Here is a 26,321-nt window from a genome sequence, read left to right as displayed (position 1 = left end):
AAACCAGATAAAGTTTCCCAGTCAGGTAAATAACTCAAAAAGTTATGTTAGCTCACCTGAGCCAAGGCCATCAATGTATACCAAACATGCAGCATGGACACAAGCTGTAACAGCATCCAGTCTGAGGTCCCTCTCTGCTTCTTCCTCTTCTTCAGGTGCTCTTATGGTCATAAAGCTGTCCTCATCCCTCTCACACACAGCATTGACAAAGTTCACCCAGGAGAGGATATCTCTGACACTCAGGATGCAGCGCCGGCCAAAGTCCTGCTGGGTCAGCCATTCTATGAAGTCCAGCATAAGTTCTGCAATATCCACACCTGGATTTCATTCAATGACAGGCAAAATAGTCAGTAAAATATTTCTTTTAAAAGGGGCCTGTATGTAAAAAGATCAGCGACATTAATCCTTGTAAAAACAGTCAGTTGAATCTCGATCACTGTAGATCGAACCCAACTTAACTTAACCCAAAAGGTAGTTTTACCATCAAGTGAGAGTCCGGTGTGCAGGTTGTGTTTGATGATCTGAACCAGGTCACTGCGACTGTTGCTCTGTGGACACCAAATCTCAGTGAACCGGTTCCTCAGGGCAGGAGAGAGCTGTCCAACAGCACATCAGCACAAAGTCAGACCTCGCCTTATTTACGGCACCTTGCAAATGTGTCACATTTACAGCCACAAAGGTTTGCTCCTCACTCTGAGTTGGAGAATTTTTAACAATACTGGGAACCGTTTTCTATATCCACATTTAAACATTTGGTTTTTAATTCTAAATAGTTTAAGGCATACATTATAACATAGTGAACGAGACAAAGATTAGTGTGTATATAAATAATTGCTAACTTCTTCATGAACAGAACAGAAGGATATATGGTCCATTTAGTGCTTTATAGACAAACAGCAGAAATAGGAAATCCCAAAATCTATTCTTAGACCAACAGGGAGCAGTTTAACAACTGCTGTCATATGATCCATTGTCCTAGTGTTGGTCAGGACTGCCGCATTCCTGATGTCATTTTAATTAGTTTGACGATATCAGGGATTAAAAATGATTCTCATTTATTTATTCATTCATTCATTCGTTCATTCATCTTCTATACCACTTCTTCCATAGTGGGTCATGGGGGAGATAGTGCCTGTCTCCAGCAGTCCTATGGAGGGGAGGCGGGGTACACCCTGAACAGGTCGCCCATCCATCGCACAGCAACGCACAAACTCATTCACACACCTAAGGGCAGTTTAGAGAGACCAATTAACCTAACAGTCATGTTTTTGGACCGTCCGAGGAAGCTGGAGTACCCGGAGAGAACCCACGCATGCACAGGGAGAACATGCAAACTGTACGCAGAAAGACCCCTAGCCAGGAGTCGAACCCTGCACCTTCTTATGCTACCAACTGTGCCACCGTGCAAACACTGAGTTACACTAACTAATGCTAAGTGTATTATATATGCATAGGGTTTAGGTCCATGCTGGTGACGTGGAGGGATATTCACATAAGGCACTGTCCTGTGTTTCATGTATTTCTATCCTGTCCAGTTAAGACCTAAATACTAGAAGCACACTGGTAACCGGCCTCCAATAAGTTCTAGGTGTTGGGAGGGGTGTTCACTTTATAGTCTTAACCTGCATTGTATCAACAAAGGGTTGGAGCACTGAAATGTATGAGAGCCTTATCTGCTGGTGGATGGATTCTTTTGTGGTGCAGTGTTTCTCTAAGTCACAAGGTCAAATTATAGCTGATCACTGAGGTATTTTACATTTCTGCTCTAGCTGTCATGTTCTTCTCTACTTCTACCAACAACACAGAATTACATACCTCCTTCTTGCCAAAGTCTCCACCAGGATTCATGGTGGCAACAAGACGGAAGCCAGAAGCTGCTCTGATCAGCTCCACGTCCTCGTCATCTCCACTGCCTTTCTCCGCCAGCACGAGAGACTTCTCCGTCTCCAGAACACTGACAGCAAACACAGCACATAATGACAAATTCTTCTCAGCTTTTTATGTACTTGCATATAAACATTTTAAAGACAGCAAACTCTAAACAGACAAAACAGATGTTTGCCAACGCATTAAAATACTCAATCGCTCCCAGTAACAAGGGATGAGCATGGCTGGAGTGGCTTGTTATCCCACTGATCCATTAAATGATCTGCACAAAACCTGCTCTCTGTGTTGGTTCCACACAGTGACATTCCACATGGTACAATATCCCAATGCAAGGAAATAATCTAATGCAAGTCTGTGTGGCTAGTTGTCTATTATTCTAATAAACAAGGTCTTTTAAAAATGTTATAGGTCCGTTTCAGTACAGGTCCCCAGCACTTAAAGAAAAGAAAGTAAAGTGCAACATAAAACACTGTCAGACTGCAAAACAATTATCAGCAATAAACCACAAAATGTACTTTCTATATTGTGATAAAAAAAAGAAACATTTTAAAGTCACATTCATCATCATCATCATCATCATCTTTATTGGTCATTGCACATGTACATTACAACGAAATTTGTCCTCTGCATTTAACCCATCCCTTATAGGGAGCAGTGGGCTGCCATTGTGCAGCGCCCGGAGAGCCTTCTGGGGCTAAGGGTCTTGCTCAGGGACCCAGAGTGGCAATCTGTGGGGTACGAACCTGGCTCCTTATGTACCCTCTGGAACACAAACCTCCTGTTCTAACCACTAAGCCACACTCCCCCTTCAGTCATAACAATAAAACTGCTTCAGTTTAATAGGTAGTTTTAACCTCTACGCACCAAGATTTCTTTTTACCAAATAATGATTTTTATCTGAGTTCAGATGTCAAATGTGATGCATCTCAATTTTATCCCTCATTAATGCGGTTAAAGGAAGAAAGAAAGAATAGAAAGGAAATAAGAAGAAATTTATATGATAGAAAAAAGCGAAGGAAGGAAGGCAGGAAAGCAGAGAGCAAAGAAGGGAAAAAAAGAAAAAAGGAAGGAATATACATAAATACAAAGATTTTTAATTAAAAATGCAAGGATGAAGTCTGGAAACCCAAATATTTTTCCACATCCATTTTTTTCTTCATACTTATTCAAACATGGAATATACCCAAATTGAATTCCAGACTTAGGAACCAGGATTGATATCCTCATTCTCTACATATTAGAATAGTTGTTGTACCTGTTGAGTCTTTCCAGCACAGAATCGTCTGCTAGGGAGATCTCATCCATCAGGAACACTCCTCCCTCCTTCATGGCGAGCACCAGCGGTCCATCATTCCACTCAAACAGCCTAACATCCTCACCAACACTCTATTCAAACACACATTGCAGATAATATGGGCATGTTGTAACTGTTCCTCCACTGGCTTCTCCATTACTGGTTTCTAAGCTTTACTGTTCTTTGTGAGATGTTTAGAAATGTGTCCTTCAGGTGTCAGCCTCTTGACCATCATATCAGACAAAGCTACTGTCTCTCACACTGACCAACATGTCAGAAATACGTAAAGTAAAATTGCAAACAGTGGAGCGTTTTATGACTGACCCAGAAAAGAGACCAGGTGGCTCAGGTCAATTAGGTGTCACAGTAAGTTATTACAACAGAACCATTACAACCTATGCCAATACTCAGTGATTAGGGTGCGTTAGGACCACCTACCATGGTAGAATGTGATCTGCTTGCCCTTTTTTTGTTTGACCAGTACTATTTAATTCATTTCAGTTTATTTATATAGCTCCAATTTACAACAATATATACAAAAAAGATCTTACTAGAAGCCCAACATGGGTTTATTAGTACCTGGTGGGTGTATCTAACTGGCCGCAGGCCTCCAAGGAAGTCAGATGTCTCCATGTGCAAATGACAATTGACGGAGAAGAACTTTTGCCCAGCCAGAGCTGAATACAGCTGGCAGATGGTGGTTTTTCCACATCTGGGGAGGAAACGGGTAAAAGGACCTTGGCATGATTTGTACAGAAATATTTCCACCCTTCATACAATCAGAAAGGAAAATGCTTGGTCTCCCCAATAAAAAACACAGAGCGGGCCTTGGAAGCCATCAGCAACCTTTAGCTTTAAAAGGTGGGTCCATCAGGGGTGCTGGGCTGCTCAGCTGGTAGAGCAGGGCACCATGTGCAAAGGATCTGTCCTCAACGTGGTTGTCCTTGGTTCGATTCCCAGTCTCAGAACATTTGCTTCTCTTTTCAGTAAAACTACTTTTCAATAAAAGGACAGTAGGGTGTAAAAAAAAAAAAAAAAAAGACCCAGCAACGTCTAGAGCTCACCCTGTGTCTCCGACAAGCAGGACTGACTCCCCAAACCGAAGAGCTCTCCCTATCAGCATGGCCATCCTCCTCAAACCTTGGGTCCACACAACGTGGCGGAACTCCTCTGGTACTCCTACAGTGCTCTCGATAAGGAGACCTGGCAATCACAGCAAGATTCAATCTGAGTGACCTACTCAGATCTTTGGTCAACATCTTTAACAACTTTAAGCAGTCACGGTGTGTCTGTCTCTCAGGTTGGCACAATTTCTTGTTATTTTAATGTCAAAAACATTTTTTAGTTTATTTAAGATAAGATTTTCAGCCCTTTTGTGGACTGTTGAGTCTACTGCCACATGGAAGGAAACCATCTAAATGTTTCAGAGAAAATGATTGGCTGTTTTACCTCCCATGTGGCAGTAGACTGAACAGTCCATAAAAGGGCTGAAAATGTTCTCCTAAAACACAGTTTTTCTTGTTGAGGCTCATCTTTGTACAAACGTGTGCAGTCCAAAGGAATCAGTATGGAATCAGTAAGGCAACAGAACCAAAAGCAGAACTAGCAAAATACTCATAGGCTCCTGCAGAGTGAATGGAGAGGTCTTAGTGAGATGATTGCTACTCACTGAACTGACTGGTGAGCTGTCTCTGTGAGAACAGGTCGTCAGGGTTCACCGTCCTTTTAAAGTGCTTCTGCAGAGTGGTTAGGATGATGGCCTCCTCCTCTTGCTTCCTGACACGTCCAGCTAGCAGCATGTAGCCTGAACGCAAAGACAACAGTTTTATTTAGGTTAGTGTGTCAGCCATTTTAGAAAACGTTACAGCATGTCTGATGAGCCTCACCATCATCTGCTAAATGCTGCAGCCAGTCTTGAGAGGCCTGGGTCTGCTCCTCCAGCTTGTAACGCTCCGCCCAGCGGAACAGATCTCTCAGTGTGATGAAGCCATGTTTCCCTGCAAACACTGAAGATCCTCTGCGCAATGACTGGGAAGAGGGAATAATGAATGCGTTTTTAAACTGCAGTACGGATCAGTACCACAGGTAGGTAATTTCCATAGGCTGCAAAGTAAAATTACCTGAAGATCTAGCATGACTTTGACCAGCTTGGTGCAGTAGGATGGAGGTAAACTACACCTCTGGTGAAGGATGATCTCTAGTTCTCCACTGGGCAACTCATCAAAATGCAGCTCCACAAAGCGGTTTCGAAAAGCCCTGGAGAGAACCTGGACAAAAGGGAAAAAAGGTTCCGTGTTTGTCTGAATTTCATTCCTGTTCTTTAAACCTTTAGTCACTGATTCTGCTGGAAGGGTCTTCCTGCCTAAAGGTCATCATTCCTCTCCACTGTCCCCACATGCATTTCTTCTTCTCTCAAACCCACTACCTTTATCTCCCCTTCCACTCCATCCACAACTCTCCTCTTTGGTCTTCCTCTAGGCCTCCAGCCTGGCAGTTCCAGCCTCAGCATCATTCTCTAATGTTCTTACTATCCCAAGTCCAAACCATCTGAGTCTGGTCTCTCTGGGTTTATCTCCAAGACATCTAACATGAGCAGTTCCTCAGATGAACTCATTCCTGATCCTACCCATCCTCATCACTCTTAAAGAGAACCTCAACATCATCATCTCTCCTACCTCTGACATCATTGATGGCCCCACCTGAACTTTAATACACCTGTCAACCCACTCGTTCTTTCCTTACTCCGCTCACCTCTCTGAGAACACACTTTCCAGCTTTGTGTTGCTGCCCTGCTGAGCACTAGTTCTTTTCCTATGTTTGGTTTTGTGGTTCTTGATGAGAACGAAGCAGAAAAAAGCAAAGCAGAAGTTTTCTGTTCGCCCTTGTCCTCAGGGGTCCGCCTCCTGACTTTATGATAAATACTAGCAGGTTTGTGCAGAGGCGGAGGCCCCTCTGGCGGAGGCTATCGTGTCACAGCAAGACACCCTGCTCTCCGAGTTGAGGAACCTGGTTTTGTCAGAGTCCAAACACTTCCAGCCAGGCAGACCATATGGATAATGTGGACAGATTAGCCGAGATGGAGCAGGACGCCACACCTTCTCGGTATCACCAATAGCAGCCTTTATCAGTCCTCGAGAGCAACTGTCCACCAAATTTTAGATGCATCACCTCTCCAACACATCGGACTCAAATGAATGGCTTGTTACCAGGCCTATGGAGGACTAAATGATGCACACATTTTTTGAGTTTTACTGTTTGGATGAGACAGACCCTTCTATGGCTCACCCTGTTCCTTCTGCTGTCAAGTTTGGAGTGATACCCCACTAGTGTGGGGGCTCAGGCCATGTCAGGCATGGTGGGTTACTGGCTGACAGCCCATGGTTAATGGGGATGTTCTCTACCAGCTGTGGGCTGCGAGGACTGAGCTGGGCCCCATCTGCTAGTATTTCAACCTCTGTCCTCACTTTTATTTTAAAAAACAGGCCTCACTGCTGCCAGTCTTATGGCTCTGTTGTTTGTAACTGATGAGCTAGCCAGTGTGTCATAAGTTCTAATATGAAATACCTTTCTGCCACCGTAGAGACCTGGAGGATTCTGGGTTGCAAACAGCATGAATCTAGGATGAGCCTTGATAACCTCCTGAGTCTCAGTTACAAACAGCTCCCTGTTGTCATCCAGCAGCCTGTTGAGAGCCTCAAGGACATCGGTTGGGGCCAGGTTCAACTCATCGAGGATCACCCAGTAGCCTTTCCTCATGGCATCAATCAGAACACCTGGACCAGATATAGACACATCAAACCGAGGAACAGAGTGGCTTGTCTGAGGACTCAGACACTGAATACAATGTTAACACTGTTATCTAGGATTATAAGTGCTGTCACAATCCAGGACATCTAAGGATGTTCTCTAAGCTGTTAAGAATACTATTTAGTATTTTCTCTCCTCTTGTTCAAAATTACAAACATGTTTAGCACTTTTCTCTTGTACAGGTTTGATTAGAAACACAAACTAGTTCTCAACAGGTCTTTTAGTCCATATAACCTAAGGTGCAGAACAACAATAAGTGCTTTTATCAGCAATGTGAGGCAAATAGAATAGCAGCAGGTTCTCCTGATCCAATGCTGCATTTCAGCAAGTAGGATATCCAGCGTTAACCCAAAGTCAAAGCACAGAGCTCGGAAAAATCTTGAAAAACTTTCCATGCATATAAGAATTGACATGTATGGTGCACTTAGAGAAATCTTAGACAGAACCAATATGCTTTGTTCATACGGGTTGCTTTGGCAGCATCACATAGGTTTAGAAAACTGCAAATGAATTTTTGGCCAAAATGTACTTTTGAATACTAACGAAAGGTTCAGGAGGAGAATCTGCCTCTCACTTCGTTAAGGCTGGCCTACACAAGTTATGGGAGTTAGATCACAGTGTCATGTTGATTCATCTATAGAGTCAACATCATAAGACCAACACAGAGGCAAATCGGACAGAAAACCATGCACACAAACTAACAGACTGGAATAATGTTGGACTGGGGTTAATCCAATGTGGATGTTGGACATGACTGGTAGAACAGAACCAGGAATACAAATGAGCTTGCATTATGATCCCAAATTGGGGTGGTTTGCTACATTGATAAAAGGTCCCACCGTGTTAATCACATGGAACTGATGTGGATCATGTAAAAAGTGAAGAATCATTGAATATACCTGGGCAACTCTTTAAGTTATAATAAATCACTCATACCCTCTTTGAACACCAGCTTGCCCCTGTCATCCGAGGAGTAGCAGCCAATGTACTCCTGGATGTCTGTGTGCTCATGGTTGTTGATCCTCACACACTGGTTCCCAGTAGTCAAAGCCAACCAGCGGATCAGGCTGGTCTTTCCAACAGACGTCTCTCCCTGGATCAGCACCGGGTGTGTCCTGTGAGGCCCAAACAATTCAGGAGGGGTAATGGCAAGGGATAGTATTGATTAGTCATTAGCTGAGTGTACAGGGTTGTTGTAATGAAAGCGTATGAAGTGAACCTCAAACAGTACATCCACTCAATAAATCAATAAATAAATCATGACGAGCCCAAAACACTGCAATCAATGTCCATGATGAGTGGAGGTAAAGTTCTGAGCGGATTGCTGCAGTCGGTGCTAGATGAAGGAAATTGGAACATTTGTTTTCTTTTAGTGCCACAAATGAAAAAGATCAACACCCTCATTTATCTGTTTAACCATACTGAGAGGTTATCCTAGCAGCTAAATGAAAGTGTTATATCTCCACCACATGTCATATTAACCTTATGTTCCTCATATCCCCACATAGACAAGCCTGTGAAAGTGACAGAGCCAGAGTAAGACTAATGGTAGAGAGAACTATATTTAACAGGTTTTTCTATTTGCCTCCTTTCCACAGAGCAAAGATTATCTGAGGTAACCTGAGAATCTATCCTATTGATTTTCAGGGGCATTTGTGAACAGAGTCAGGCTGGGTCAGAGTCATCCTACCCTGCAGATACCACTCTGGCAAGGTCCCGAAGGTTGAGTTTCACTGAAGCAGTGAGGATGTAGCTGGGATCCAGAGCCGGTTCCATTTCCCCTTGTGGCACCCAGTAGTCTTCTATCTCCACACAGGTCCGGCCTGGTGGAGCTGGGATGGGCTGTAGAAAAACACAACAGCACCTTTACGATATTTCAAATCTAAAAGTTACAGTCCTGCCAATTAGGAAACGTTTATACTGGTCTGCACTTCAGCAGAGTTAATAATTTAGTTCTATGAATCTACTACAATATTATAATGATTTATAAAGATTAATTGAAACACCACAATTATTTTCTATATTTCTTAGTAAGAAATTCCAAATGGTATTTATAACAGTAATCAGGACCTAATATTACTTAACCTTGTCATCATGCATGTCATAGAAGACTGAGAAGATAATATTAAATATAAACACTAAATGCGTAAAGTTTTCATGGTTTTAGTCTTACTTGTTTCAGACATTTGGTGTTTCCGCTTAGAATGTGTTGACACACCAGCTTCTGGACCAGAGGGTGGGAGCTCCTGTCTAGCTGAGTGAGGAAGCTCATGCAGAAGCCCTTATGAAGACATGGATGGAATGTCACCACAACAAAGTCCCACCTTTACCAGCTTAAAGGAAAATAAAACGTCCCCTCATTATGTCTGCCTTATTACCTCATAGAGTGAGCGCTGGACGCTGTGGCAGGGGTTTGCTGCTGCATAACTCAACGCTCTGCACAGAGTACGGAGGCTGTAGTGAGGTCTGTGGCCAGTCCCATCCACCAGGTGCGAAGATGCCTCCTTTCGTGCTGCCAGATAAAAACTAAAACACAACCACAATAATTCAGTCATAAGTCATACAAGTAATATAAATTCAAAGCAGATTATGCTCCAGTAGATACATGTAGTGAGAACAGCTGGATAGTAGAGAAAACAGGTGCAGAGGAAATCTATTCATTTTAAGGGTGCTTGACAATTATTATTACTTAGGGTTTTTAAACCATGTTGTGTTTAAAACAAACTGTAATTAGATCATTTTGTGGTTTTTTTAACTTTCCAAGAGTGCCATTTGATTGATAACAATACATTCATTCTGGAAGTCACTGGTTTGTGAGACTGACAGATAAAAAACGGTAAAATCATAAGTTACACAATAATATATATCCCAATAATCCCCTCTGTACAGACATTTAAACTAACTGATTGTAATAACATGTTATGGCTGACCTTATGATGCCACTGATGATACTCTTCTGTGGGTTCAAGCACTTGAGGTAGTCTGAAACAAGGATCCTCAGGCACCCCTCATTCTCCAGCTCATGCACATAGAGCTCAGTAAATCTGGAAGATTCCCAAAGACAAACAGTTTTACCTTCTAACTACTCAGTTATACAGCACTGACTGATTACAAGAATGTAGACACCTTTGATGCTAATTAATGGGCACACCTTCATTTAACATGTCCGATTGGTCACATTATTTTTAGTCTTTTCTAGGGGTACCATCATTTTTGTCCAGGCCTGTTTCGTGAGTTTATTATTTAAAATAATTCTGTTGAAGCATGTTTGAAAACCAATGTCTGACTTTCATTTGTTCATTTTCATAGAATTTGTATTTATTATTACTTTTGTCAGATTCAAGTTATTTCTGTGACCATTGTGGGTTTTTCTTTCATTAACCGAGGGGTACCAACAATTTTGACCATTTGTGTATTCATGATGTATTGTGTAGTTATAATCAAAGTAATAATTGTAATTTACAGAACATGTTATTTGCCACTGCTGGCACAGAAACAAATCCCCTATCACAGAGTAATAAATCAATGAAACTATGTTCACTTAAACAATTCTAATATGTGTTCTGTTTTTACGCTGCTTCACCTTTATCTCAGCCCGCTGCACTGACTGAAAATGCTTCACATTTTCTGAGTAAGTGTTTCACATGGAAAGATCAATCGTTGCACATGGGCTCCCACTCCCACCTACCTCTAACCAATTATCTCCTTCTGTGTAAATATCCACCAAATGCATGATAATGGTTCAAAGTTCATAAAACATAATTCCCATGAACTGCTATGATGTTTGAGTTTGGAGTTGTTTTAGGATGGTAAAAGTCCACTTCGGTCTTGGTCCATCTCGGACTACCCTTTAGATTTAGCCTACTGCGTTAAACTGATCTGGAACGGACTAAATGGAGATGCCAAGAGAGTCATCTACTGCAGAACAGATTTGAATGGCTCACAGCCATCTAACAGAACCCCCTTGCTATAATCCAAAAAATAATAACCACCTTTAACGCTCACATCAAAAGAAATAGTTTGCTTTCACCTTAGCACAAGCTTACCTGTTCCTGAGACCCAAAGGTAGGTTCCTTTTCCCAACATCAGTAGCTGGGTTCATACATGCAAAGAGGCGGAAGTCTGGGTGGCGAACCAGAGGCTCTATAATAAGTAAAAGTAATAGTGACAAAATTGACAATCGTAAACAGAAATAACTATGTATAGAATTTAGCATATTATTAATAGTCACTTCAATTGTTGTTTTACATATTCTGGTAAAGCATTTAGAAGCTGAACCCACTTTATCCACATTTATGTAGCCCATTAATAGGAGGGTTGACTCAGATCTGAGAACCACAACCCGGAGCAGCTTTCTATTCTTTTCACTGAACAAAGTGAGTACTGGACAGTTATTGTATGTTCTTCTCTGTGGCAAAGAAGAGCATTTTTCAGCCAAGACTCCCCAGTAAAATGAATACCTACATTGCATCACTGGACATAAAAAAAAATATGGATTGGATTACTAAACACTGCCATGCTATTCAGCTGTAAGCTGTATGAAATATTGCTGTATGCCTTCTGATCAGATCACACCTGTACTGGCCTGTCTGCCCTGGCTTAACTGTGTCCACTACTGCTGATTTTATACCTATACTTTGCTCAACTATTGCCATTTTAAATGTGTTCTAGAAATAAAATCTGACTTTGTGGCTCAGCTTATGTTTGGATTTGGTGAGTACTTTGTAGATAAAGTCCAACTGATTCCATGAAACCCTGCTAGAACCCTGTCCTGGGAGCAACAACAACCTCACCAGTGTCTCCACGATCAAGCAACACCAGAGAACCAGCGCTGCCCTCCAGCAGCCCACTCAGACACTCAAGGGTCTCTGCTGCTGCCAGGTTGATCTCATCCATCAGGATCCAGTGGCCCTTCTTCACTGCCTGAGCTAAAGATCCCTACAGAATACTAACAGGTAAGTGCTGCAACACTGTCAATGCAAGAATGTGTTGTGTGTTATAATAAGCAGTACCTCCACAAAAGCAAACACCATGGCTGTTTCACAAACTCGGATCTGCTGTTGGGTCTGACTTAGTTTTGACGCCAGTGCCTCCCACTGCTGCAACATTGAGGAATCTGCACAAACAAGAGAGAATATAAGAATATCAGCATTTTACTAAACTACAGAAATCCCCATTTAAACTTTTTCCACTATCTCCGCTCTCTGGTGCTCTACCTTCTGGTCTTTCTTGTAGCTCTTTAGCTAGAGTGGACTTGCAGACATGGTCCATGAGTCGAACCAGATCCTGCCAGCGCTTCTCCCGAAAGCAGGTCTGCACGTGGCCCAGGAAAGTCAGGTTCTGCTTCCTTGAGTATGTCTGGGAGAACAGTTCTTCAAAAGCCTCCCGTAAAGGCAGCAAAATTTGCCTGTGATCCACTGGCTTGTACCTTAAAAAGACAATGGTTCCAAAACAAAATGATACAACGAACGTTTCATATGTAACTACGGTTCTATGAATCCCGAATGACCGCCAGAGGGCGGCGCTGAAAGCACTGAATGTTCTCTAATTTTACCAGAGTCATACTTGTGACACACTGAATGAGCACTCAGAAGCTATATATGCTGACATCATCAGAGGCTCTGTTCCTACAGAATCTTCTTGCGGAAGCAAGGATTCTGAGTGACAGGACATCTCTGGCGGTCATCCGGGATTCATAGAACCGTAGTTGCACAGGTAACGTTTGTTCTATTTCATCCCTACTGAACACCAGAGGGCGGTGCTGAAAGCACTGAATGACTTATACCAACCATGTCACGAGGAATCCTGAGCACATACCTGACTGAGAAGGCCTAGCGGAGCCTCGCAAAAGAACTTGGTCCAGGGGATGAGGGGCGGCCACATTGACGTTGTAGAACCTGGCGAAATTGCTTGGGGAAGCCCATGATGCAGCTGCACATATGGCCTCCAGCAGAACCCCCCTTATAGCAGCCCAGGAAGCAGAGATGCTCCTGGTGGAGTGGGCCTTCACACCAACCGGCAGCAGACGACATCCTGCACTGTAAGTGTGGCAGATGACATCCACAATCCAGTGGGAGAGGCGTTGTGTAGAAAGAGGACAACCCAGCCTAGGACCGCCACAGCACAGGAAAAGCTGGTCTGAGCATCTCACACCTGCAGTGGCCACAACATATGCCTCCAGCGCCTGTACTGGGCACAGTAACTCGGACCCATCCTCAGTTTCACCGGACTGAGGCTGAGACCGAGCCAACCTCAATGGCTGGTTACAGTGAGAACAAGACAATACCTTGGGCACAAACGCAGCATTAGGCCACAAGGCAACACCAGAACCATTCGAACCCCATCGGAGACATGAGGGACTGACAGAAAGAGGATGCAGCTAGCAGACCCTCTGGGCTAAATCAGCAACCAACAAAAAGGCACTCTTATATGAGAGCCACTTGAGGTCCGCTTGCACCAAAGGCTCGAAAGGGGAACAGCACAGAGCTTTGAGAACAAGGGGAGATCCCAATCAGGAACTCCCCAAACCAGCAGCGGGAGCAACCTATGCACACCGCGCAGAAAAAGAGAGACCAGATCATGGATCCCCGCCATTCGGCCATCAACAGATGCATGATGACATTAAATTGCAGCAACAAATACCTTAAGAGTTGAAGCAGAGACTGGAGAAACTCCAGAATAGTGGGCACCAGACAAAAAAACGGATTGTCATTGCGGGCAGAACACCACTGAGAAAAAAGATGCCATCTGTAGTCATATTGCTGACGAGTGGAGGGTGCCCTAGGACTCAATATGGTGTGCCTGACAGGGTCCGAACACCCTGTCAGCCTCCCAGTGGCCATGCCCACAGCTAAAGACGTTGAGGGTCAGGATACCATATCCATCCCCCAACTGAGACAGCAGATCCCTCCTGGTTGGAAGACACCATGGGATGCCATAACACATATTCCGAAGCAGTGGGAACCACTTGCCATAACGGAGCCGCCAGCAACAACCTGTGGCCCTATCCGAGAACCCCCCAGAGAGTAGGCCAAACATACGCTTTTACAGGAGTAAACGTAAAGGAGAACCCGAGGGCAGGGATGAGCTAGCGCGTCCTGGCCCATAGTGCCTGACGCCCCCAGGGGGCAATGAGTCGACTCTGTAGCGAACAGATCCACCTCCACCTGACCAAAGAGGCTCAAGATCATGTGCACCACATCGCAGTGAAGGGACCTCCCCCTCCCGGAGCAGGGGCCGAGAGAGAGAGTCTGCGACCTGATTGTGCTCCCCGAGGAAATACATTGCCCCTAGGGTGGACAGAAGAGGAGAGGCCCATATCAGAAGATCCCTGGACACCTTCAAAAGTCGCGCCGTTCTGGTGCCTCCCTGATGGTTGATGTGGTGAACAACAGAGGTGTTGTCTATTCGAACTAGCACATGCTGTCCCTGTAGGTGGGGCAGAAAGCACCTGAGGGCCATGTGTATAGCACGCAGGTCCAGCATGTTTATGTGTTCGGAGTGCTCCCGTTGACGCCTTAGACCTTGAACCGCTCTGTGTTGCCACACAGCGCCCCAGCCTGTGGGGCTGGCATCTGTTGTAGCCACCTCCCTGTGACACACCACTAACTCCATAGGGACACTCCTGGACAAATAAGTCCCGTCATTTTGCCTAGCAGCTGCAGGAAGGTGATGTAGGGAAACCAACTGCCCAGCCTGAATCAACTGGCCAACTGGAGTATGTCGGCCACCCTGAAAACAGATGGACGAGCCCTCATGGTAGTCAAGTCCAAGAGCATCCCGAGAAAATGGTCTTCTGGGACGAAACCAGGCAACTCTTCGCCAAATGCGATATATGAGCAAGAAGGCGGCACATATCTCGAGAGACACCTGCCCAAGAGGGGGCGCAAAGAAGCCAGTCATCCAAGTATGGAAGAACCCTGACTCCAGAGGCCTGCAAAGGAGAAAGGGCCGCTTTCATGAGCAGCAAAGTAAACACCCTCGGGGACAGGAAGAGGCCAAATGGGAGCACCTGGAAATGCCAATGCCAACACTGATATGCAAACCTGAGAAAGTGGCAATGTTCTGCCCGGTAGGCACATGAAAGCAGGCGTCAGTCAGATCTATTAAGTTAAAATAGTCTCCCCTCGCAACGGCATGAAGAACCTCCGATGTCGGCAGCATGTGGAAGGGAAGCACCCTCAGGTACTGATCGAGTCCCCTTAGGCCTAAAATGAGGTGAAAACCGCCTGTTTTCTTTGGTACGACAAAGTACATCGAATAGTAGCCCCTGTGTTGCCGCAGAAGGTCTACAGCCTTGATTGCACCCTTGGACAGGAGGGCAGAAAGCTCCTGGTCCAGTGCTTTGGATTTCACCAGGTTGGTGATAACGGTCATTTTTGACCCAACGTAAAAAGTGGGGCCGCTGTCGGAACTGTAGCCTGTAACCGTGGGTTAAAGTGGCAACCACACACGGATCCACAGTATGAGCAGCCCAGAAACTGAACTGCGGCCGAACACTGGGGCCAGCAGAAGGAATCCTCAAACACTGAAGACAAGGGGAGGCATAGAAAGGCCAGAAAGCTGCTGGCTAGTCTGAGCACCTCAACAGTTCGCTCCAGCGCCTCTGACCCGAACAACTCTCCCAGCACAACTGGGACACCCCTGAGGGTCCGACAGCATGCTTCAGTCAGAGGAGACTGCGCCAGCCAGACCTGTCAACGAGCTTGTACAAGAAAAGACATAACATGGCCAAGCTCTCCGGTCATCAGCGCAAAGGCCTGCAGCGCTCCTTCGCCCAACAGCCCGCAGTGGCGCAGTTGCACCACCAGAATCCTGAAGGGATGCAGAGAGGGCAAACATGAGGTGTGCCAAGGAAGTGGCATGGCGTCCTGCACACGCACCTGCATTGCATGGCTTACAGAGCACCCGACATCCAGATGCAGGGCTTCATCTGGTTACACAATCAGTGAAGCAACAGCAGGTTCAACCGTTGTCATACTGTCTAGGCCTGCCTTGACTGACTCGTGCATGGCAGCCAACACCCGACCATCTGTGGAGACGTGACAACGCCCTTGGGTCCCGCCAACAGGCGTGCAACTCCCTCAGGTACTCCTCTGATGGAGGGACAGAAAAGGGAGTAGGAACCCGAAAGGAGGAGCCTGAAAAAAGCACTTCCAGAGGCAGACACCTCTCCCACCAGGAGTTCCAGCTGCACCTGCGTCAGGGCCATACACATGAACTCCAGCATAGAGCCGTCACTGGACTCACCAACTGCTCTCTGGGATGAAAATGAGCCAGTCTCAGAGGCTTGGGAGGACCGCGCCTCCTCATCTCTGAAGTGAGAGGCTGACACAGCCAGAGACAAAACATCCACCTCCGCAGACAAATCCAGCATGGGTGGAAAAGAGAGCCCAGCCAATGGAAGAGAGGCATCAGATTGACGTATCTGCAACAAGGACTTTATCTCTGCCAACTCCGTCGACAACTGATCAACCCTCATGACCAGGTCCCGGTCAGACTTGGCCCGCTTCCTCCTGGAGGTGGACACAGAGACTGTGGTCTCACTACGGCGCTTTGAACGCCTGAGGGGGGCCACCTGCCCAGAGGGATGGAGGTCAACATCATCCTGATGGCACAACTGGGCCAACCGAGCCAACCTCACCGCATGGGGAATGACACTACAGCTCATGCTGGCATTCTCAAACAGCATTCTCCACCAGGTGATCACGCCCATGGTAGGTAGGGCACAGGTCGTGGCCATCATTTGCCTGAAGTGCATATATAGCTTCAGTGCGACTCTGTTGGTATAATTACTCAAACTGTGCATGTGCGAAGGGAACACTCAGTACTTTTAGCACCACCCTCTGGCGGTCAGTAGTGATAAAATAGAACTACATTCTGCGTTCCCATATATCTAACTGTACAGAGGTCTAGATATTGGAACACTGCAGAAATTCCATTCTTTTGTTGTTGGTTTTTAACCATTCTGTCGAAGGAAGGAAGGAAGGAAGGAAGGAAGGAACTAACTAACTAACTAACTTATGGGCAGGAATGTCATTAATTTGAGATTTTCTTTTTTTTGACAGTTTTTCAAGAAAGATTATACAGCATCTGTAAAAACAAGAACTGGGTATGACAAATAAACAAAGGTAGTCTATTTTGCTTTTGTATGGCCTTGTTTTATGAGCTACGCATTCTTCTAAGCTTCTAAATTTTTTTTTTCTTAAAAAAGAAATGTTTTCTGTAAGTGACTGTTTCTGACTTTCAGTTTTTGGCTAAATAAAAACCAAAAGAGTGATATGCTGAAATTGTTTTAACATCATTTTAGGACCTGGTGTGATAGTATCTATGCGACTTGCTTGCACTCTGCCCAAAGTATTGATATTAAATCACCTTTAATGTGTCACTCACCCTCCAAGAAGATCGGCTGTATCACTTTGCTGGTTCATGTTCACCACACGGAGTTTGTGTCCTGGGTTTCAAAAGCAGGGTTTAGTGGGAAGCTTAGCATAAAGGAAAACATGAAATCAGAACAGAAGGACCCAGAAAGGAGCCTCCACACAACCAGAACCCACCAGTGATTGTGGCTAGTTGTTGTACAGTGGAGGTCTTTCCTGTTCCAGTCTCTCCAACCAGGAGGACAGGCTCTCCCTTGGCCACACAAACAGCTAGCTGTTCCAGCAAAACAGCCGAGGGTCGTGTCAGGGCAAATGTCTGATTACTGGTTTGACTGTCAACAAATAGAAAACACACATAAAACACAGTCAAACATTTATCAGCAATTTATTCAACTTCCCAAAGATGTTATTGGTCGACATCCTGATTGATTAGAGTCCAATGTTAGGACAACCTATACAATATTGGATGGATGGTCATAATGTTTTGACTGGCATTAGTATACTATTGGAAACTATTTATTTTGTATCCAGGCCAAAGGTTATCACCTACTCCGTTTTACTTTTGGGGAGGATCAATAGGAATATTTGGACAGGTCCGAACAGCTGGACCAATAGATGACTGTGTTTACAACACAGTAGCTTCAAATCAATTTGATGTTTATTCAATTTACCAGCAGGGGTCTAACTCGGTTCTATCTGTGGCTGAAAGCTGAACCAGCAACAAGCTGAGTGATGGTGTAAATAAGGTGAGAGCTCAGGATGTCCCACTTACACAGTCAGCTGCACGGCCTCAGCCTGCCTTCGAGCCAGAGTGGCTCTGCCCACTGCAGCTTGCAGCTCTGTCAGAGAGATGCCCGGCTGATACAGCTGGCAGAAGTGCTGCGCCTAGACACAAACAGAGGATACAAATCAAACTCCAAATCTTTGCTTGTTTTCTTTAAGATTAGTGCTTTGTGCAACTAAAATGATTCATTTTCTCCAACCAAAAAAACATCTTTGTGAAACAAGGACCTTCTCCTTGGAGATGTTGAGCTTGCTTCCAATGATCTCAGCCATTCGCAGCCTGCTTGCAGGAAGGGACAGCATGGCTGAGAAGCAGTCAAGAGCCTGAGAAAAGAATAAAGCTTTGCTTGATCCCTGATTTTGGGGACAGTATCCAAATATCTAATGTTTTACTTTCTTTGGAGCAAATATGGATGTACAAGTTTGTTTGGTTATTTTTTTTTCTGAATGGTCATAATAACCTCAAGAAAGACTCGCTGTGCTGTGGCAGATGAAGAGCTGTCGAAGTTCTCGCTGATCCGCTCACACCACTTCAGCAGGTCCCTAATCAACAAGAACAGAAAAGAAAATAAGCTTTAGCATTTAGCTGCTGGATAAGAGTTTAGTAGAGATCATTAAACTGTTTTTGACTCATTTCTACTGGCAGAGTGTGAAACACATAAAATTAATTTTGATCGATGGACATAACATTTTTCAATTAAATGTAAATACAATTTTTCCTTAACATTCATGCTTCTTTTACATCTTTTTATATTTTCAGAGAAACCTGTATCATTTCATATAAGAAAAAAACATCATGGTGGAAAGAACTTTGAATTAAAATCTAAATCTGCCAGGGGTATGAATAATTGATGGTTCAGAGGTGCCGGGGGCCTGACCTGCTAATTCAAGGACTAGAGGACTAGAACACATCCAAACTCATTTGACTTTTTCTTCAGCGGTCAAAGCAGACCAAAGGAAAGTTGGCAGATATCAGTCACAGGCTGATTAATTGATCCAAACTTACAAAATCAGTGAGAGTCCCTTCCTAATAAGCATGTTATTCAGGTAGTGCATGAAGTAAACTATCACATATGGATGAGCATCAGCATCGCCCCCATTGTTGTGGGACTGTATAGAAAGAGAACTGCATGTCTAGGGTGTAAATGTAAAAATGGCGTGTTAATGTCTGAAATCTGAGATTTTTAATGAACCATTAACTGGATGCTGTTGTGGAAGAGAAACCAAATACAGATGTGACCATAGATCCCTGTGAGCTACAGTAAGTGTGTGATGTTCAACAGCATGAACTTTCGATGACCTGAAACTGCATACATGACGATCACAAGCACCTAAAAGAGTGAAGCAATGAGCTGTTAACAAATTAGGGAGTGCAGCGGTGATGTGGAGAACGGGTGACTCCATCCCATTGTCCACAGAACAGTCAAGTCAATAAGTTATTGAACATTGCAGCAGCAGAAAGCTAATTAAATCCAGAGAAGCTGAGCTTCAGTTTTATAGATAAGCCTGAGGTGACTTTATGATGATTTTATCAGATTTAGGGAAGTTAGAATTTTCTGCCTAAGGCATGAAGGTAATCATTTTATTCTACATACTATACGTCTTATTTAAACCTGAAGGCCTTTTCTAAAGTCTTGTTCAGATTAGTGAAGAGAGTGCATATGTGTTCCATTGGCGGATGCTGGTCTTTCAAGGAGGGGAAGCTCAATTTCAAGATCGCTGATTCGCTCATTTTGCTGTCAATCAAAAAGGATTTCAGCCTTAGACAGATCATCCAATCATCATGCAGAAGCTGAGCATCCAGGCTAGCCGAGGCCAGCCATCTCTCCCATAGACCCCCTGAGACGCTTAGTGCGGGACAAAGCCCAGCATTTATCCAATGATTCGTCTCGTTTCGCTGCAGCCGAGGTTGCCCCATAGAGCCCCAGAGACGCTGAGCGTCCGATGGGCGGGACAAAGCCCAGCATTTTTACTTCGCTATTGAACTCAATGTTTAAAGCACTGTGAAGCTGAGGGAATGAGTGACAGGAAAGCCGCGTCATTACCAGTGATAAGAAGCCGATTCTGAACAAATGTTGAGCGTGTTGTAGCGCATATTTAGTCAATGACATGTACACACAACAGTATATATTTGATCACTTATTTTTTGACATTTTAGGGGAAGCTGAGCTTCCTTTGCAGTCTTAGAGCAATCGCCACTGATGTGTTCCTAAGGTCAGTTTCAGGCTACATATGTGATGAGCCTTTGGTCCAATAATCCCACCTGCATTCTCTGACGGCACACACAGCCTGGTGGTTTCATCATGTATGAGGCATATGACAAAATGATCTGTAGAGGAGGGTTCATCACTGCCTAGTTAATGCAGAACGTTGATCTGATGGAAATTATTTATGTAGAAAATGCAGAGAGGGCACAAATAGAAGGAGCCACTGGTTCACAAGAATGGGAAGGAGGCTGAGGATGATGGTGAAAAGACCCTCACCTCATTGACAGAACTCTCCCTTCCAGTGATGTGATTTTGTCGTCAGGTTTATCCTGCTGTTCTGTGGAAGTCTGCAAGGTGTTGGTGTCCAACTCAGAGTGTCTCTCACCAGTCAACTGACAGTAGATGTCCAACAGACGGTCTGACACCACTGTCAACATGGGGTACTTGTGAACCAGCACCTAGAGAGGGACAGGTTTAGCTGGAAGGGATCGGGGGACATCTTTGGAATCACTATAATGATCACCTACAGCAGAAATGGTGATAAAACTACTAATCCAGAAACTACAAACTACTACTCCATACTCACCTTCTTCATTTCCACTTGGGTCATGTTGCCCATTTGCAGCTTAGTCCAGTACTTGTCCAGCAATGCTGCATGGGAGTTCTGTGGTTTGTGCCAGTTACCACCACTACAGTACATCCTGTAAATAAATAAAACTCACAATTACTCCTGCATTGGAACAGACACAATCATTACTTGAACCATTTCCACTAAAACCAAGTTTTAATGGAAATGGTTCAAGTCATTTCAGTCACGTGCTCAAACAACGATTTCCCCTGAAAACCATGAGCCCTTTACCTGAATACCCCACAGGGCTTGGCTGACATCACCTAGACAACATCCCAGATCAAAGCAGGAATTCATCTGAATGGCTTGACTGAGTGTCATCACCCCGGGCAATAAAAAGAGCCTTTTCATTAGGTATGCATGCTCCACAGAGAATTACCCTAATTACCAACTGTTGCCTTCCAACAAGTAGGTTCCGGGTATGAATCCCAACCAGGGCTCTGTCTGCACAGAGTTTACATGTTCTCTTTTCTCTTACCCCTTTTCCACCAACGTGGTTCAGTACCCGTTCCGGTTCCTGAACATGATTTTGAACCGGTGACGTGTGTTTCCACCAACAAAAAGAGGTTCCAAAGCGCGAACTCTGGTTCAAATTGGACATCACAGAATACTTGGTTCTGCATGAACCATAACATCACCAGTGGGCGGGTCGAAGCCGCAGACAATAGAAGCAGCAAGTACGGCGGCAAAACTGGCAAAAATGTGCGTCGGTGCTCAACAAAGCACCAAAGTTCGAAGGCACGCAAACCGAACCGGTACAAGAACGAGAGCTCTATTGGTGGAAAATTGTAATCTAAGAACTCTGGCTTCCTCCCACAGACCAAAACATGCATGTAAGGTTAACTGTTCTCTCAGGGACTCTGAGAACCCGTCACAGAAACCGGCAACCTGGCGTTCCAGGTGTGTGATGAATTCAAATTAGAAAGATCTGGCTATTTGTTGAGGCTTCAGCACTAACATCAGTCCAGACTGTCAAGCACAGAGCTAAACTTTTTACTAACGACAACAGTCCGAACAAGAGAGGCATGACACAGAAAACTGATTGTTGTGCAAATACATGAATAACAAAAACAAATATCAAAACTGAGATTCTATTCTTACCTTCGGGTTGCAAAGAACTGAAACCCAGAAGCAACATCAATGCAATCTTCCCGTCCTGGAATCATCAGCTTTTTATTCTCCATCAAAGGCAGGAGGACAGATATCTGAGAAGCACATTCAGTTTCACTCTTTAGTGCTAAATTGAACTAAATCGATCTATTTTAAAACAAAGACTTAACAAAACCAAAAATATAGTTTCTCAACCCGTCTTGAACTCACCACATCCAAAGGTGCATGGTCAATGTCTTCCAGAAGGATCCAGAGGCCTTTGGAAACAGCTTGTGTAAGGGTTCCTGGCTGCCACAGAAACTTTCCTGGTATATCTGTACATCGGTACATTCCCAGCAGCATCTGCAAAAACAAAACGGTTGCTCTATCTTTTATTCCAATGCACTGTGCAGTCACAGACAAAAGACTGCAGACAACTTATTAAGTAGCTTAAACTGAGGAAAACAGGAAACTTTAACTCCTGCTCTCTTTGTAGCAGATTAAATGAGACGCACACTGCTGCTTCAGTTAATACAAAAGTTTGGGAATCAACCTTTTATTTGTCCCACCTTGCTGTCAGTTTGGTCTCCCAGCTGGACCTTAAGAATGTCTGCACCTTTCATATGTCCAGTTATGGCTGCCATAAACTCCACCAAAGCAGTTTTCCCACAGCCAATAGGACCCTCGAGGAGCACAGGTTTGTGGGAAGCTACAGCCAGAGCCAGTCTTCTCAGGTTCTGACAGGTTGACTCCACCAGCACCAGATTGGTTGGCTTTACCTAAACGCAAAGAGCAACATTAATTAAAAGCGACCGCACAAAGGGGGCATTTCTATGAGGCAGCATTACACACCTGACCCACCTTTCGGGGAACCATCCTGGGCAGAACAACACCACAGACTGCTACAACATTTTGGGAAAGGTCTTCTGATACCACCTGGCCCCTGGTAAACGTCTGAGCCACCTCCTGATGCCACATCACTGATCTCTTATTGGTTAACACCAGAGCTTTCTCTGCCTCCATCTGTTGACTTTCCTCCAACGCTCTGAACCAGCATCAAAGAAAGAATACCAAGAAGTGCAGAAAGAATCGATTAAAACCAATCTCACAATTAACACACAAGCAGAAGACTTTACTTCTAAGCCCAGCTAAAAAATGTACCATCATGAGGTTGATCCATCTTCATCTGGGTGAAGGGAAACCTGATGCAGTCTTGGTCAAATATAGAAATGAATGCACTGAAACAAATAGCTAGACTAAGTAATCTGACAGTGATAGAGCAGAAACACATCTATACATACTTCATTTTCATGTGTAGGATTTCATCGTTCGTCAGCACTTTTCTCAGGAAGATGGCTTTCTGATTATCAGTCATGTGGCAGACAAGCGCTAAACACTGGGCAGTGGACCTGATGGAAAAATAGATTTCAAAAGTTAGGACAAATGGAAAGGATCTGTGCAACCATTATTTTAGGCTCAGTTTATAGTAAATGCATCACATGGTAAGAATCATCACAAACTCAGAAACTTATTGTGATATTTTTTAGGCTTTTGTGTCACAAAGGTTAATATTTTTTACCTACAAAAGGACTTAGTTTGCTTAGATATCACTGTGACTTGGTAAAGCTCTTTGTTCTTCTTTCTGCCACAGCACATCTCACCCTTGACCTAGCCCCCTCCTCTGTCACACCAACCATCAGCAGATCTTCCATAGATACATCCATGAACCTTTCACAGTGGTCTTTCTCCTTTCCTCCACTGTGGCAGCTCAATACTAAACACCCTGATTTGGTTAAGATCACGAAACTTGTATGCTTGTAATGTAACTTTAGGAGTCCCTCATCATTCATATGTAGTTATGTGTGCATAGATTTCAGAATGCTTGAACAGATGTCAGCGAGTAGGGCCACTGACGTTTGAGGTGGGTGTGTGTGTGCGCGGGGGGGACGTCAACCAGGTCAGTTGTTCAGGGCCCAGGGTGAGTGGTCTAAGTCAAATTTGATTTACTTTTATTTTCCAAATAGGCCTGTTTGTCAAGAGAAATGCAGGCCTGATAATTAAGTTACATAAAGCATTTTATGTTTATGTTTTCAACCTACTTGTCCTAGCAGTAGTGGTCAAGCTCCCCCAAAGACGTATTTTGAATTTTTACAAGTGGAAGTTATAATTACAACAGGCCCAATAGATAATATTTGGAGGCTTATAAACCTTAATGGTTGCACTGTTTTCTGTAACTTGCTCTAGATTGACATTCCTACCAGGAGCGTCCTCAACACTCCACCAATTATTAAAAATGTTACCACCCAAAGTCAATGACTCAAGCAGCTACATACCCTCGAACCATGACATCACTGGTGAGTAGCTGTGAAACACAGGGACTCCAGTCCCACAGCCTCCGAAACTTAGCACAATCACTCTGGAGGAAGCGCAGGGTGGCAGCCATGAGTTCACGGAGCTTCATTCTCCTTGGGCCATACTGGACAGCAGATGACTGCTCACTGGTGAAAAACAGCCTCTGGAACACTGGTGGGGTACTGCTGAAGTACCTCGCAGCAAACCTTGTGTAAAAGAGGAGAAAAAACATTCAGCACAAGCCGTAATGTTGGACTGCAAGTCAGTTGGAAGCTTCACACCCGGCTGTGTGAAGTGAACAGATGACATTACAGACTACTTACGCTTGCGCATCAGGACTGATGCCGAGGAGCCTACTGAGAGCCACACACAGCCGCTCATGAAGGTCATGGTTGATTTGGCCACCAGCTTGGACCTTCTCTGCGTTGCGCTCCAACAGGTCAAGAATCAGAGGCCGGACGTGACGTGCAATCAGCAAAGTATAATCCTTCTCCAAGAGGAGCTGAGCCAAACACTCCAAAATGCTCTGCCTGTCCTGCTGACTCCATATCTGCAGGGAGGGGGCAGGTTGGGGTGGGGTACGAAAGAGAGTCGGTTAATGTCGTCATACATAGTTACCAGCATCCACTGATCAGTTCCTTGTTAACACAAACAGCAAATTAGTCAATCACACTGCAGCAACTCAAAGCATTTAGGCATCATAGCTTGATGAAGATGACTTGCTGAAACTCAAAGCGGGCATCAGAATGGGGAAGAAGAGGATTTATGTGACTTTGTACATGGCATGGTTGTTGGGGCCATAGAGGCTGGACTCATTATATCAGAAACTGTTGCTCTACTGGGGTTTTAATGCCCAGCCATCTCTACGGTTTACAAAGAGTGTTCTGAAAAGAGACAATGTCCAGAACAGCAGGTATTAGGTTTAAAATGCCATGCTGATGTTAGAGGTCAGAGGAGAATTCAACAATCGCCCAAAAAACGGTTCACTACCAAGATATGCTTAAAGGCAGGAAGACTACAGCATCAAAAGACCTGGTGCCACCTGTCAGCTAAGAACAGAAAACAGAAACTACAGTTTGCCCAGGGTCACCAAACTTTTACTGTAACAAGCAAAACAAACACTGTCTGCTATGATGAGTCTTGATTTCAGCTGCAACATTCAGGTCGTAGGGTCAGAATCTGGGGTAAACAACAAGAAACATGATTCCATCATGCCTTGTCCTGGCATACCCTCGGTCCTTGATACCAGTGTTCCCATGTTCTGATGGATACTTACAGCAGGATAATGCACCATGTAACAAAGCTCTGGTCAAATCAACAGGACAATTATTCTCTGTGCAGCAACGAATTCACGTTCACCAAAGGTTCCGAGGAATATTTCTGAAACTTTGTGTAATCTATGACACGAAGAGTTTAAAAAATCTTAAGGTAAAAGTGAGAGTCTAACATGATAAAGCCATGTGTACCTAATAAAGCGGTCGGTGAGTTTAGATGACTTGTTAGACATAGTTCCCTGTAAATGGTTCGGGACAGGTTCGGATTTATAGTGGAAACAAATGCAAACACATCCTCATAACTCCCATAGGTCCCATTTCTCACCTGTTTGGACAGATACTGGCTGATCTGGTTGTGACTCTTGTCCACATGTCTGGATATCACAGCCAAAGATGACAGGTTCACTTCCAGATTTTCCATTACAGCAGGTTCTAATGAAAACAAGCCCAGTCGCGTTATGAACAGCTTCCCAAATGTGTAGACACTAAATGAACGAGCGGGTCATCACGAGCTCCTGCAACACAACACACCAGCACGTTCCAACCACTGCTGTTAAAATCCACACGAGGTGAAGTATGACTGTTTCCGGGCAGACTTCCGCTCCTCCGCCCCCTCTCTCT

The 26,321-nt window shown here is 44.4% G+C and overlaps 1 protein-coding gene across 1 annotated transcript in view; it reads right to left on the bottom strand.

Annotated features, from left to right (window-relative positions):
- mdn1 (midasin AAA ATPase 1) overlaps positions 1-26,171 on the bottom strand; it is a 96,477-nt gene extending 70,306 nt beyond the window's left edge. The window contains exons 1-34 of the mRNA XM_047388658.1: positions 26,026-26,171; positions 24,750-24,976; positions 24,408-24,632; positions 23,376-23,483; positions 22,927-23,119; positions 22,644-22,853; positions 22,306-22,437; positions 22,087-22,190; positions 20,944-21,058; positions 20,634-20,815; positions 18,612-18,693; positions 18,379-18,474; positions 18,140-18,252; positions 17,545-17,699; positions 17,381-17,441; positions 12,205-12,416; positions 12,001-12,104; positions 11,782-11,926; positions 11,035-11,131; positions 9,919-10,032; positions 9,367-9,514; positions 9,162-9,269; positions 8,679-8,830; positions 7,925-8,103; positions 6,746-6,954; positions 5,302-5,448; positions 5,068-5,209; positions 4,851-4,985; positions 4,246-4,384; positions 3,761-3,893; positions 3,143-3,273; positions 1,816-1,954; positions 482-596; positions 57-317 (exon numbers count right to left, since the gene is read on the bottom strand). Of these exons, the coding sequence (XP_047244614.1) occupies positions 57-317; positions 482-596; positions 1,816-1,954; positions 3,143-3,273; positions 3,761-3,893; positions 4,246-4,384; positions 4,851-4,985; positions 5,068-5,209; positions 5,302-5,448; positions 6,746-6,954; positions 7,925-8,103; positions 8,679-8,830; positions 9,162-9,269; positions 9,367-9,514; positions 9,919-10,032; positions 11,035-11,131; positions 11,782-11,926; positions 12,001-12,104; positions 12,205-12,416; positions 17,381-17,441; positions 17,545-17,699; positions 18,140-18,252; positions 18,379-18,474; positions 18,612-18,693; positions 20,634-20,815; positions 20,944-21,058; positions 22,087-22,190; positions 22,306-22,437; positions 22,644-22,853; positions 22,927-23,119; positions 23,376-23,483; positions 24,408-24,632; positions 24,750-24,976; positions 26,026-26,121 (4,909 nt within the window). The 5' untranslated portion in view covers positions 26,122-26,171. The remainder of the gene's footprint in view (positions 1-56; positions 318-481; positions 597-1,815; positions 1,955-3,142; positions 3,274-3,760; positions 3,894-4,245; positions 4,385-4,850; positions 4,986-5,067; positions 5,210-5,301; positions 5,449-6,745; positions 6,955-7,924; positions 8,104-8,678; positions 8,831-9,161; positions 9,270-9,366; positions 9,515-9,918; positions 10,033-11,034; positions 11,132-11,781; positions 11,927-12,000; positions 12,105-12,204; positions 12,417-17,380; positions 17,442-17,544; positions 17,700-18,139; positions 18,253-18,378; positions 18,475-18,611; positions 18,694-20,633; positions 20,816-20,943; positions 21,059-22,086; positions 22,191-22,305; positions 22,438-22,643; positions 22,854-22,926; positions 23,120-23,375; positions 23,484-24,407; positions 24,633-24,749; positions 24,977-26,025) is intronic.
- Between the last annotated feature and the right edge of the window lie 150 nt (positions 26,172-26,321).

The sequence above is a fragment of the Girardinichthys multiradiatus genome, chromosome 15, assembly GCF_021462225.1.
Source record: "Girardinichthys multiradiatus isolate DD_20200921_A chromosome 15, DD_fGirMul_XY1, whole genome shotgun sequence".
NCBI lineage: Eukaryota > Metazoa > Chordata > Actinopteri > Cyprinodontiformes > Goodeidae > Girardinichthys > Girardinichthys multiradiatus.
Note: the sequence above shows the minus strand (reverse complement) of the source record. Positions and strands in the feature narration are given on the sequence as shown.